Source organism: Haliotis rufescens, unplaced genomic scaffold, assembly GCF_023055435.1.
Source record: "Haliotis rufescens isolate VD_foot unplaced genomic scaffold, xgHalRufe1.0.p SCAF_62, whole genome shotgun sequence".
Classification (NCBI taxonomy): domain Eukaryota; kingdom Metazoa; phylum Mollusca; class Gastropoda; order Lepetellida; family Haliotidae; genus Haliotis; species Haliotis rufescens.
This window is the reverse complement of record NW_025964353.1, coordinates 541,628-554,678: the sequence shown is the minus strand read 5'-3', so window position 1 is coordinate 554,678 and position 13,051 is coordinate 541,628. Positions and strand designations below refer to the sequence as shown.

General features: G+C 41.2%; 1 protein-coding gene across 1 annotated transcript; it reads left to right on the top strand.

The window, feature by feature from the left end:
* The first annotated feature begins 7,652 nt into the window (after positions 1-7,652).
* On the top strand, positions 7,653-11,955 carry LOC124114015 (40S ribosomal protein S9). The gene is made up of 5 exons (XM_046474541.2): positions 7,653-7,799; positions 9,777-10,011; positions 10,204-10,390; positions 11,397-11,500; positions 11,829-11,955. Exons 2-5 carry the CDS (start codon positions 9,795-9,797, stop codon positions 11,894-11,896), a joined length of 576 nt encoding a protein of 191 aa, XP_046330497.1. The 5' UTR covers positions 7,653-7,799; positions 9,777-9,794; the 3' UTR covers positions 11,897-11,955.
* The last annotated feature ends 1,096 nt before the right edge of the window (positions 11,956-13,051 follow it).

The following is a 13,051-nucleotide window of genomic DNA, read 5'->3' as shown; positions in this document are numbered from 1 at the left end:
TTTAATTTTGTTTGAGTTTGATGGTAACTCATGCATTTCTCCAATCTCGTTAAAATCAGATCTCAGTGCTTGGGAAAGGGAGCACAAATTTCTTATTTTAATGAGCGCAGGTTTCTATCAGTGTAAAAATTGTGAGTGGAATGGGGTGACTGAGAACATGATTTCAGTTATGTCAAGGTGTGTCAGAATAATGTGGTGGGATATCTGGAGCAAGGCTGAAACAACGCAAGGATCCACTGGTGCACAGTACGGTACACTTCTTTGGATGTTGTTACATATTTCTGTTTAAATTGTGTTAATTATCTCCACTTGGGATGATTTACAAACTTCTTCTCATCAACATTTTCACTTTATCATATAACATCCATCATTCAATTCAATTATGTGGGGATGCTAGGTTAGAGTAGGCCCCCACTCACCTGTGCTGGCCGTACGAGGCTAGGTTAGAGTAGGCCCCCACTCACCTGTGCTGGTCGTACGAGGCGATATGGATCAGGTGGTCAGATTCAATTATGTGGGGATGCTAGGTTAGAGTAGGCCCCCACTCACCTGTGCTGGCCGTACGAGGCGATATGGATCAGGTGGTCAGATTCAATTATGTGGGGATGCTAGGTTAGAGTAGGCCCCCACTCACCTGTGCTGGTTGTACGAGGCGATATGGATCAGGTGGTCAGATTCAATTATGTGGGGATGCTAGGTTAGAGTAGGCCCCCACTCACCTGTGCTGGTTGTACGAGGCGATATGGATCAGGTGGTCAGATTCAATTATGTGGGGATGCTAGGTTAGAGTAGACCCCCACTCACCTGTGCTGGCCGTACGAGGCGATATGGATCATGTGGTCAGATTCAATTATGTGGGGATGCTAGGTTAGAGTAGGCCCCCAGTAACCTGTGCTGGTCGTACGAGGCGATATGGATCAGGTGGTCAGATTCAATTATGTGGGGATGCTAGGTTAGAGTAGGCCCCCACTCACCTGTGCTGGTTGTACGAGGCGATATGGATCAGGTGGTCAGATTCAATTATGTGGGGATGCTAGGTTAGAGTAGACCCCCACTCACCTGTGCTGGCCGTACGAGGCGATATGGATCATGTGGTCAGATTCAATTATGTGGGGATGCTAGGTTAGAGTAGGCCCCCAGTAACCTGTGCTGGTCGTACGAGGCGATATGGATCAGGTGGTCAGATTCAATTATGTGGGGATGCTAGGTTAGAGTAGGCCCCCACTCACCTGTGCTGGCCGTACGAGGCGATATGGATCAGGTGGTCAGATTCAATTATGTGGGGATGCTAGGTTAGAGTAGGCCCCCACTCACCTGTGCTGGTTGTACGAGGCGATATGGATCAGGTGGTCAGATTCAATTATGTGGGGATGCTAGGTTAGAGTAGGCCCCCACTCACCTGTGCTGGTTGTACGAGGCGATATGGATCAGGTGGTCAGATTCAATTATGTGGGGATGCTAGGTTAGAGTAGACCCCCACTCACCTGTGCTGGCCGTACGAGGCGATATGGATCATGTGGTCAGATTCAATTATGTGGGGATGCTAGGTTAGAGTAGGCCCCCAGTAACCTGTGCTGGTCGTACGAGGCGATATGGATCAGGTGGTCAGATTCAATTATGTGGGGATGCTAGGTTAGAGTAGGCCCCCACTCACCTGTGCTGGTTGTACGAGGCGATATGGATCAGGTGGTCAGATTCAATTATGTGGGGATGCTAGGTTAGAGTAGACCCCCACTCACCTGTGCTGGCCGTACGAGGCGATATGGATCATGTGGTCAGATTCAATTATGTGGGGATGCTAGGTTAGAGTAGGCCCCCAGTAACCTGTGCTGGTCGTACGAGGCGATATGGATCAGGTGGTCAGATTCAATTATGTGGGGATGCTAGGTTAGAGTAGGCCCCCACTCACCTGTGCTGGTCGTACGAGGCGATATGGATCAGGTGGTCAGATTCAATTATGTGGGGATGCTAGGTTAGAGTAGGCCCCCACTCACCTGTGCTGGCCGTACGAGGCGATATGGATCAGGTGGTCAGATTCAATTATGTGGGGATGCTAGGTTAGAGTAGGCCCCCACTCACCTGTGCTGGTCGTACGAGGCGATATGGATCAGGTGGTCAGATTCAATTATGTGGGGATGCTAGGTTAGAGTAGACCCCCACTCACCTGTGCTGGCCGTACGAGGCGATATGGATCATGTGGTCAGATTCAATTATGTGGGGATGCTAGGTTAGAGTAGGCCCCCAGTAACCTGTGCTGGTCGTACGAGGCGATATGGATCAGGTGGTCAGATTCAATTATGTGGGGATGCTAGGTTAGAGTAGGCCCCCACTCACCTGTGCTGGTCGTACGAGGCGATATGGATCAGGTGGTCAGATTCAATTATGTGGGGATGCTAGGTTAGAGTAGACCCCCACTCACCTGTGCTGGTCGTACGAGGCGATATGGATCAGGTGGTCAGATTCAATTATGTGGGGATGCTAGGTTAGAGTAGGCCCCCAGTAACCTGTGCTGGTCGTACGAGGCGATATGGATCAGGTGGTCAGATTCAATTATGTGGGGATGCTAGGTTAGAGTAGGCCCCCACTCACCTGTGCTGGCCGTACGAGGCGATATGGATCAGGTGGTCAGATTCAATTATGTGGGGATGCTAGGTTAGAGTAGGCCCCCACTCACCTGTGCTGGTCGTACGAGGCGATATGGATCAGGTGGTCAGATTCAATTATGTGGGGATGCTAGGTTAGAGTAGGCCCCCAGTTACCTGTGCTGGCCGTACGAGGCGATATGGATCAGGTGGTCAGATTCAATTATGTGGGGATGCTAGGTTAGAGTAGGCCCCCACTCACCTGTGCTGGCCGTACGAGGCGATATGGATCAGGTGGTCAGATTCAATTGATCTGGTTAATAGCATGTCATCGCACCCCGCATGCAGGGACCTTTGCTCATGATACCAATCACTGGATTGTGTGGTCCAGACTTGACCATGTCAGGTCATTGTCATATTGCTGGAATATTGCTGAGTTTTGCATTAAACAACTAACAAACATATTAATCATGTATTTAAATTGGTGTTGTGTTGAAATATAAACGAAAAAATATTTTAGAAGAAAACAAATTGTTGTATGGAATTCTGGCAGTTTTACCCCCAATAATGTATACATATATGTGTATCGTGATCAAAGTATTTGGAGACGTATCTTCTATAGGCTTAAAAAAATAATAGAATTGGTTCTCAGGCAATTGATTTGTAATTATTGCACGGGCGATGTGTTATTTTGTTGTTGGTTGTTCAAGTTAGTATGTAACTAAATTTTGTTTACAATAATTTCGGGGAAATGATGTTCTTCTTAAGTATTGTAGCATTTAACTGCTGGGGTCTTGTGTTCGAGACGCTGAATATTTAATGACTCTTATAATTTTTTTAAAAATGGAAATAAAAATGAAAGGTGCGGCAGACTTTATGATGATGCGGGCGATGCCTGAGAACCAATACTATTATGTTTTTAGCCATATATGAGGCCAGTCCCAGTTCAGTGTAGGGCAGGGTGTTGACTTTAAACTCTTTGGTCAATCCCATCAGCTTGGGTACAGACCAAGAATTTTAATCTCATGGATTTCTCCTGGTCAGTTCCCAGTCGTGGCTGCTCCATATGTCCTCTAATGCTGTCCCTGAGCCCCAAGCCCCCCATACTTCCTGCTGTGACCTTGTACAGACATGATGTCTGTGCTGCTCAGGCCATGTTGCTGTGACCTTGTACAGACATGATGTCTTTGCTGCGCAGGCCATGTTGCTGTGGGGTCAACGAGGGATGCTGCCCTGGAGGATTCTTGTGATTCTCACTTCACCCTGATCTATCTCAGCCTTTACTTTACAATCCTTAGGATCCGTCCCCAGAAATCTAACTTGGTCGTTACTTCTTATGCTTGAGGACATGCTCTTTGTTAAGAACTGCCTCAGTACTTCACCCAATCAAACAGAGATTAGGAAAGTCTAGGGTTTATATATTATTTTTTAAAACTTTTCTTCACCCTGTCATATAACGCGGGGGGATATAGGCGACACCTTGTCTGTCTGTCTGTCAGTAGTCATTTCCTTTCCGGAACACAACTCAAAAACAGGCAGATATATCAAATAGTCTTGAAGTGGTGCCTTTTGCTATTGTAGGTCTATTGTTCAAAGCCTCTTTTCATGATAAGATGGATTTTGGGCCAAATTCAATTTGTATGCATGCTATTTGATAGCCAGTCACTTTTGTCAATGTCACTGTGGTCAAAGGTTGCATGACAATTGTATGTCTTAATCTGGCCTGAGACCCGTGACATCATGTGTTGACATGTAAATGAAGGTAAGGACGTGATATGGAAAGACAAGTCACATCAGAGGTCAAACACAGGCTGATGTCAAACTGGGGAGGGGGCATGGGTGGCCCAGTCTAAGGAGACGCAATTCGCTGTGCAGAGTTGCGTCCCTTTGGCACGCCAGAGACCTATGATTGTGGGTTCGAATAAATGTGTCATACATGGTCTCAGGTCCAGTTTGATTGCAAAGTGCAAAGTGGTGAAATATGGCTAAAAGCCAATAATAATCTGTTACTATTTCTCGAAGAGAATGTGAACAAATGTTGATTCAACTGACAGTAAGTTTGTTGACAGGTCATGACTACCTTTCTATAGTCAGTACATTCAATATGAGGAGGTCAAAGCTGGTCACATGGATAACTGGCTTTCGATTGGATTGGGGAAAATAACTGACATGTTGATGTCTAGTGAAGGCCAGTTATCCTGAGCTGTACAGTGAAATTGTTGAGATGAAGTGTTTATGGGTGTGTAATAATATCCCTTTTATTAGACTGGGATATTCCCCACAATAATCCGCCTGAAGGCATGTATATCAACCTAATATTGGTATGATTGTTGTAAAGACAAGATATTTTATGGATGACAGCGTCTTTACTGAATTATGATGAATTATGATGATCATACATGACAACGGTAGAGGGATCTATACCGAAATGTTGCATCACAATACAATGCGGAAGTTGTCTTTACTCTTACTTACCAAAATGCCAGTCAGACCGTATAGTGTGGTTGTTGATACCACACGCATGATTGTAGGCCCTTTCTCAATCACTGGGTCCGACCAGACACCATTACTTTACTAGCCACGGGGACATATGGTAGCTGGAAATTAGCTGAATGTGGTGTTAAACACTTACTCCCCCTTACTCATGACATTGACCTGTTTAGGAGATTGGAGGCCATGCAAGGCTTCAATTGCTAGGAAACTGATTTTCAGATGATAACTTTGACAAATATAGATAAAATTCAACAGTTCCTATGTCAAAACTACAGACAGAAGTCAATGCCACATGACAGTGGACACAACACATACAGACAGCTCAATTCCTCAGCGGGTGTTGTTGTGTATACTACTCAACCTTTGATATAATGATGATAATAATAACAATAATAATAATAATAATAATAACTACTATTCTACCATGAATTTGGAATTTACTCGATTCTGATTGGTCAATCAGAGGCTATTAAATCACAATAAACCCCCTCTGATTGAAACAGCTGGTTTGACGGCCGCATCACCGCGGAAGCTAAAATTTATAGAATAGTACTATTTTCAGTCATTGTCGGTGGGCACATTTAAATAATTATATCTACAATAACAGGTTACAAAATGCACAGATGCGGTTACTACACTATTCAAAGGATGTGTGGCAATACATTTCGTGCAGAAAAATACGACAGAAATCAACAAAGGGAATGTATTTACGTTTTGGAGACAACAGAGAGCATGGAATTTTGGCGCTTTTCTATATACGACTGTGACGTCATATTTTTTGCGTCACAATGAGCGATATGACGTCATAATGGTGACGCGCGATGTAGAGCGAAAGCCTTGCAAAGCTTGCTTTGTTTTCTTTAGGGATGCCCACCTCATGTTAGCTTACCAAGTTTGCCGTGATTATATACTTTCAATGCCTGTCATATGTTCGAGCGAAGTATTACGGTGTAAACAAACTGCTTGCGTATATACAGCACCATATTTTGTTCGGTGATTCCGCAATTCAGATCGATAACCCACTCAAAACACTGAACTCAACCCATGCCGCTTCACTCAGTATATTTGCTAACACCAAAGAGTTCGCGTTTTATTTAGTCATGGTAGTATGGAGATAAACATACTGTGTTTTCAATGTAGAGCTAGGTTACCTGTAGATTTAACCGCGCTAAATTTAACATTTGAAACCTCACGCTGCGCGTTCGGTTCCAAATTCAATTTAGCGGGGTTAAATCTACAGGTAACCTAGCTCTACATTGAAAACACAGTATGTTTATCTCCTAAATATTAATAATTCATAAGAAATGTCATCACATACACAGACTGGCAGTACTTCCCAACTGATGTGAGGGGTGGTCGGTTAGCCCAGTGGTTAAAGCGTTTGCTCATCACGCTGAAGACCAGGGTTCGATTCCCGACATGGGTACAATGTGTGAAGCCCATTTCTGGTGTCCCCCACCGTGATATTGCTGGAATATTGCTAAAAGCGGTGTAAAACCGTACTCACTCACTCCCAACTGATGTACTCTGGACCTTTGTACCACTGAACAAAAAAGGACTTCATTCAGCTTTGCACTTTGAATATATTAACACAAGTAATTATAATATTTTGGTTATGATTTCTCATGGATACTGTACCAGTACATAAAATAATAAATAATTGTACTTCTTTATATCGAACGTATCAACTCTCATCGATAAAAGTATCAAGTCTCAACAAGCCACTGCATGTTGCTACTTTGCTTGACTTGAGCTGATATAGTTCATATCAAAGACACTTGGTGAGATTCTACATAAGACAGTTGGGCCGTGGGAAGCCTGGTGGTTTACGCGTTCACTCATCACGCTGAAGACCCAAGTTCGATTCCCCACATGGGTACGTGTGAAGCTCATTCCTGGTGTTCCACCATGATATTGTTGGAATATTTCTAAAAGCGGAGTAAAACCATATTCACTCACTCTCCATCAGACAGAACTCATGCAGTGTCTACAGAAACATCCAAAGGACTACAACACAAATTATTTATTCCTTGCATATTAAACTCTTTAATGCTGAATATAAACATATTTGCTAGAGGTTATTTTTCAATATCTTCAAGACTAAAACTCACGTATGACTCTCTAAACTGTGCTCATGGATCTAAAAATTATCATTGCAATATCCATCATGTTCTTTGTTGTGACATGTATAAAGTAATGTTTTTATATCAATTTCACGTTTACTTTAGAAATACCTACCATATTACATAATGTTATCTCAGCAAAAACAAACATGTGTTAAGCAGATAATCGTGGTAACATTTAAAAAGAATTAGGGGGCCATCTTATTTGGACCAGTGATTCGTACACTTACACACATTTCGCAAAAGACTAAACCGGTTATTAACTGAAAAATGGACTTAGCGTCTGACGTGTTGGGTACGAACATAAAAATGCAGCGAGATTGCGGTTCTTATCTATCCAGAAGCAAATGTTGCTATTGAAAAGTTATCTCCCTTTGTGATAAGAAATAGTTACACAGATTTTGTGAGTTGCGTGTGAATTTTGGACCCGCAAAACTAAATATTTTCAATGGTTGTAATATAACCATTGTGTTGTACGACTTTGAAAAACTTGTGAGAGTGTGAGCTACACTGTCAATAGATATAGTACTCGCGGCAGAATTTGTGACGTCAGACACGCCGGAACTATATTCATCCTCTTTCACGTGGTCGCGCCATACTGGTGAGCACATGTTAGTTTGAGCTCTCGGAACTTAGTGTTTTCAATGGACAAGAATTTAATGTATCAAGTTTTAAACACGTTTTAATGTTAACACATGTTGTAATATAAGGGCATACCAGAATGTAGGTGTGATTATAAAGGCATTATTCCATTAATTCAGCGTTAAAAGTTGGCACTAGTCCTTGCGAAATTGCCCAATACCTTAGGTATCATAAGGACTAGTAGAAATCTACAATTTTAAAAGGTTTTGCTATATGTTATCATTATGAGTACTAGTGGAGTAAAAAACTTTCTACCGTTGGTCGTTACTCACTGCCTTTGAATGCAACGGCTTGTGCAGAACACGATGTTGGGCCAACGGTTTTTTAAAGAAATGGCCTATCGGTAATAAATTGGTATAAATACCTTCTTAAAGGTTCGCATTTCATGCTTCAAAACTAGAGGCAGCCAAATGATGCACATGAGCTGTCTATGGCGAAATGTATGTAGGTCATCGACCTGTGTCGGTGGACCCTAAGAGGAAAAAAAGGTGAAATTATGAGTCTGTTTGCCACCCAATAGCATCACAAAAACTAAATACGTATATATCACGAAAATTACCTACTGGCTAGCGACAATGCAGTTATTGCCACTCCCCGTTATAACGCGCACGTGATCACGTCATTTTACTTTCGCTCGTTTTCATTAGAAGAGAAATATTAATCCGAAAGTGATGACCGAAACGGACTCTTGTGAGGAAATATTTAGAAAAACCACCATAATCACCTTGCCCAAATTCAACCTTAGAAAAGACACGGGGCGTTGTGTAGCGGGGAAATAAAGATAATAAAAAACGATGATGCACTTTCAGTTCTGTCATTGCTATCTGTATGTCATTTCTTCCCAAAATTACAATTCTGAAACCTATTCGAGCTATAGGCCTATTTCCAAAATGCATAACCTGTATTATATATCACTAATTCCATAGTGCATAGTGTTAAGATGATGTGTAATTTGAATTTGGGGAATATTGGTTTTGTCAGTTTCGAGACAAATTGATAATAGCATTTCTTAATCATTTGACGAATAAAAAAATTTAGTGCGATACCTGAGATACTTACAAATGTAATTTGTATGACTGAAGCAGTGCTCATGATTAATTGGCGCGTGTTAACACGACGAAGATAACTGGTACAGTAAGTTGACGGGGAAGTTCTCTTTCCGCTGTTTTGATTCCTTATCCTAGCGTTATAACAAAAATCAACTGAATCTCATTCCACGGGAAGAAATTAGCGCATTTGCTCATACAAAGTTACTGGTACAGTCATCTTTGTAAACGGAATGTGTCAAATACACACATGAAAAAAATGGTGATAACTGGTCAGTGATCAGTAGATTTTCGTGATCATTAGGGGCGGTCGGGTAGCCTAGTGGTTAAAGTGTTCGCTCATCACGCGAAACCCGTGTTCGATTCCCGACTTAGGTAAAATGTGTGAAGCCCATTTCTGGTGTCCCCCACCGTGATATTGCTGGAATATTGCTAAAAGCAGCATAAAACCCTACTCACTCATGATCGTTAGGGATAGGGTAGGTTACACAGAACTCATCCTTGGCTCATAGATCCTTGAAAGAAAATGGTTGCAAACATGTCTACTATAGTGGCTCCGTTACTTGCATGATTATTATTCGGATTTCATAAAAAAATAAGAAACAACTTGTGACAGTATCCTATCTGGCTTAGAATAGGTCTTAAGTAATCGTAAAAGGCGACTAACGGGATCGGGTTGTCATGCTTGCTGACTTTGTTGATGCATGTCGTCCTATCCCAAAATCGTGGATCGATGACCATGACATCAATCACTTGATTGTCTGGTTAAGACTTGATTATTTACAGACTGCCATCGTATAGCGGGAATATTGCTGAGTGTGGCGTTAAGCTACAGAGTATCATTACCAACAAGATATGCAATAAACTGACACTGTTTAATTTATTTTCAGGCTTAAAACCCAGACAAAATGCCGCGAATTCCTTTGGTTCAAAGTAAGACGTACACCACTCCTAGGCGTCCTTTTGAAAAGGAACGTCTTGACCAGGAGTTAAAGCTCATTGGCGAATATGGTCTAAGGAACAAGAGGGAAGTGTGGCGTGTCAAATACACTTTGGCCAGAATCCGAAAGTCAGCCCGAGAGCTGCTCACCCTTGACGAAAAGGAGCCAAGACGACTTTTTGAAGGTATAAAACTTCACCTGTGTTTATGAACCTTTTGGTAGAATTCAGAATTCAGAAACTTGTTAAGTAGTAATCTATGTTCATTATCAGCAGACTTTTCTGATCGAGTCATTCTGATCAATCAAAATTATCAAAGCAAACAATGTAGTAAACATCAATTAGCAACTTACCTACAGTTGTTACTTATGTTAACAGGTAATGCTCTCCTACGTCGGCTCGTGCGTATTGGTGTGTTGGACGAGGGCAAGATGAAGCTCGATTACGTCCTGGGTTTGAGACTTGAGGATTTCTTGGAGAGACGTCTGCAGACTCAGGTCTTCAAGTTGGGCCTTGCCAAGAGTATCCATCATGCACGTGTGCTCATCAGACAGAGACATATCAGGTATGGGGAGAAAGAAAAGGATTTCTGAAAGTATCAGTTTTATCACCTCCAGGGCATGCCCATGACATAACAGTTGAAATGAGTGACAGTTTATTGGCTGTGCAACGATTGTCAACTTCAGATTAAATGACTTGCCACAAATTAAGTATGTCAAAAACAATTCTTTGGCTCCGATGAATGCAAAATTGAAATGTTTAGATCTATTCATTTAATGCAGGTTAATTTACATGACGCCTTGATTAGAATAGTCTTCAGCATCCCATGCTTGCTGTAAGAGGCGAATTTGCTTGTCATGAGGTGACTAAAAAGATTGTGTGGTCAGGATTGTTGACTTGATTGATGCATGTCATCGCATCCCATTTGCCTGGATCGATGCTATCGCTGGATTGTCTGGTCCAGACAGTTATTTCCAGACCACCTTCATACAGCTTGAATATTGCTGCGTGCGTCGTTAAACAAATAATTTACATGATTTCCTTGTTTAATTTATGCATTACTTGAAATTTCCAGGTGATTAATAGGCCACTGGGGTTGAGGCCCTAAGTCTATTGAAGTTGTTACCCCAAAGGGATGAAGGATCATTCATTACATAGGAGGCCACTGGATTATAAAATCCAAGTCTCCTGTTAGCCGCAGTAACTGAGAGGACTAATGATAGGCCACTGGGGTTTACCCTACGTCTATCGAAGTACCCTGATGACGTTACACTGGCTCATCGAGGTGAAATGCAGTCCAAATACCTTGATTCTCCGGATTTCCTGAAATTTGCATTTTCAAAATAAGTAATAAAGGAAAACATGAAGTGGTTTTGTTTAATGCAGATGATTTTCATTGTGTCTGAAGGAGTGTGATTTCTTTTGAGATATGTTGAATACCTTGCACATTACTGGTAATAACAAAGAAATGATCAGTATCAGAAGGATTTTAGAAGTTGTCTGAAATACATATGTTTGCACTTTATTGTAGCATTTAATTATTGAAATACATGTTCAGCCTTCTCTTTCAGAGTACGTAAACAGGTGGTGAACATCCCATCATATGTGGTACGTCTGGACTCCCAGAAGCACATTGACTTCTCCCTCAGATCACCTTATGGTGGCGGCAGACCTGGTGAGTTGACAAAGGGGAGATAACTTTCAATATGCTGACACTGTTTCATATTGAGCATGATGTTGTAGGATCCAAGACAACTGTGTAATCAAATGGTTAACACTTTGATTGTTGCACCATAGACCATAGCTCTATTCCCAAGGTGTAATATGTCTAGCCAACAACTTTGTTTCACCACCCTTAATATTATGTGGCGGAAGTATTGTGGCATGTAGACTTTAAATGGTTAAATGATGTGAACCCAGTGAAAGTCAACATTCTTAAGATGTATGCTTATAGGAACATTGTACTTGTCAAACAGATGTATGAGAGTATTCTTTGTTTACAGGCCGTGTCAAGAGGAAGAACGCCAAGAAGGGAACTGGTGGCGCCGCTGCTGATGATGATGAGGATTAAGAAGCAACACACTTGTTCTGCTGTAATTTATAGTGGAATAAAACAACAATCAAGGGAAATTTGTGTTTTCTTATACTTTGAAGGTTGAAACTTAATTTTGACAGGTTCAAATGTAGGAATGAAAGCAGTTTTATAACCCTTATTGTAAAATGTGTTGTTTACAATATGGGTTAACATCGTACATATCTACCCGATTTGTAAGTTTTTTTATTAACAAAGTTTGATTAGACATATGGTACTTTTTCCTACACATACTTTAAGTTCATTGTGGTTTTCTTGGTTTCTCTTTACTGTTTACTACGTTTATGACGAACACGCTTAAAACAAACTGAACAATATAACAATCATATTTTTTAGTCACTGCCATTTGTTGTATATATGCTTATAACAAACTATGGTTATTACCAGCTAAAGTTAGTGGTCCCTTGAGTTCGTTATAACCCTAGTTTACTGTATTTGTAATAATATTTTAGAGAAATGAAGTACTGTAAACTACAGTTATAACAAACTCAAAGGGACCACTAACTTTATTTTTTTTAACCGCAGTTCATTAAAAACCCATACAGCATGTGGATGGGACCGAAAAACAGTTCAGTGTATCCGCCAGCCAAATCGTTATAAGTATGTTATATTAAAATGTAGTTACTGTTACACTGATATTACAGGTCATGATCTTAAATGTGTTCGGAAATTGACATCTTAAATTCTTATTTACAGACTTATGGCGCTCATTCAGTGCTGTTGTTCCTAGTGCATACTGGGTGAAATAGGGACTAGTTTCCTCAAAACTACTGAAGATACATTAATCCAAGTTAGCATACTTTTGTAGATTTTTTATCAAAACTACAGTTCTAAAGTTGGTGCCGTAAAAGTATTTTTATCCCCCCCCCCCCAGTATGTCCGTCTGTAATCATTGTTTGTCCGGAGCATATTACCTAAACCGTACAACCTAGCTTCACAAAAGTTGGTAAACTTAACAATCAGGCTCAGTAGTAGTGCCTTTTGTTATTTAGAGATTTTTTATTTTTTTTTATAATTTTGTCGTTTCCATGGAAATATGATGAAACTAGGAAATTTGAGGGTATGTTCCTGTCCGGAGCATATTTCCTAAACTGTACAACCTAGCTTCACAAAACTTGGTACACTTAACAATCA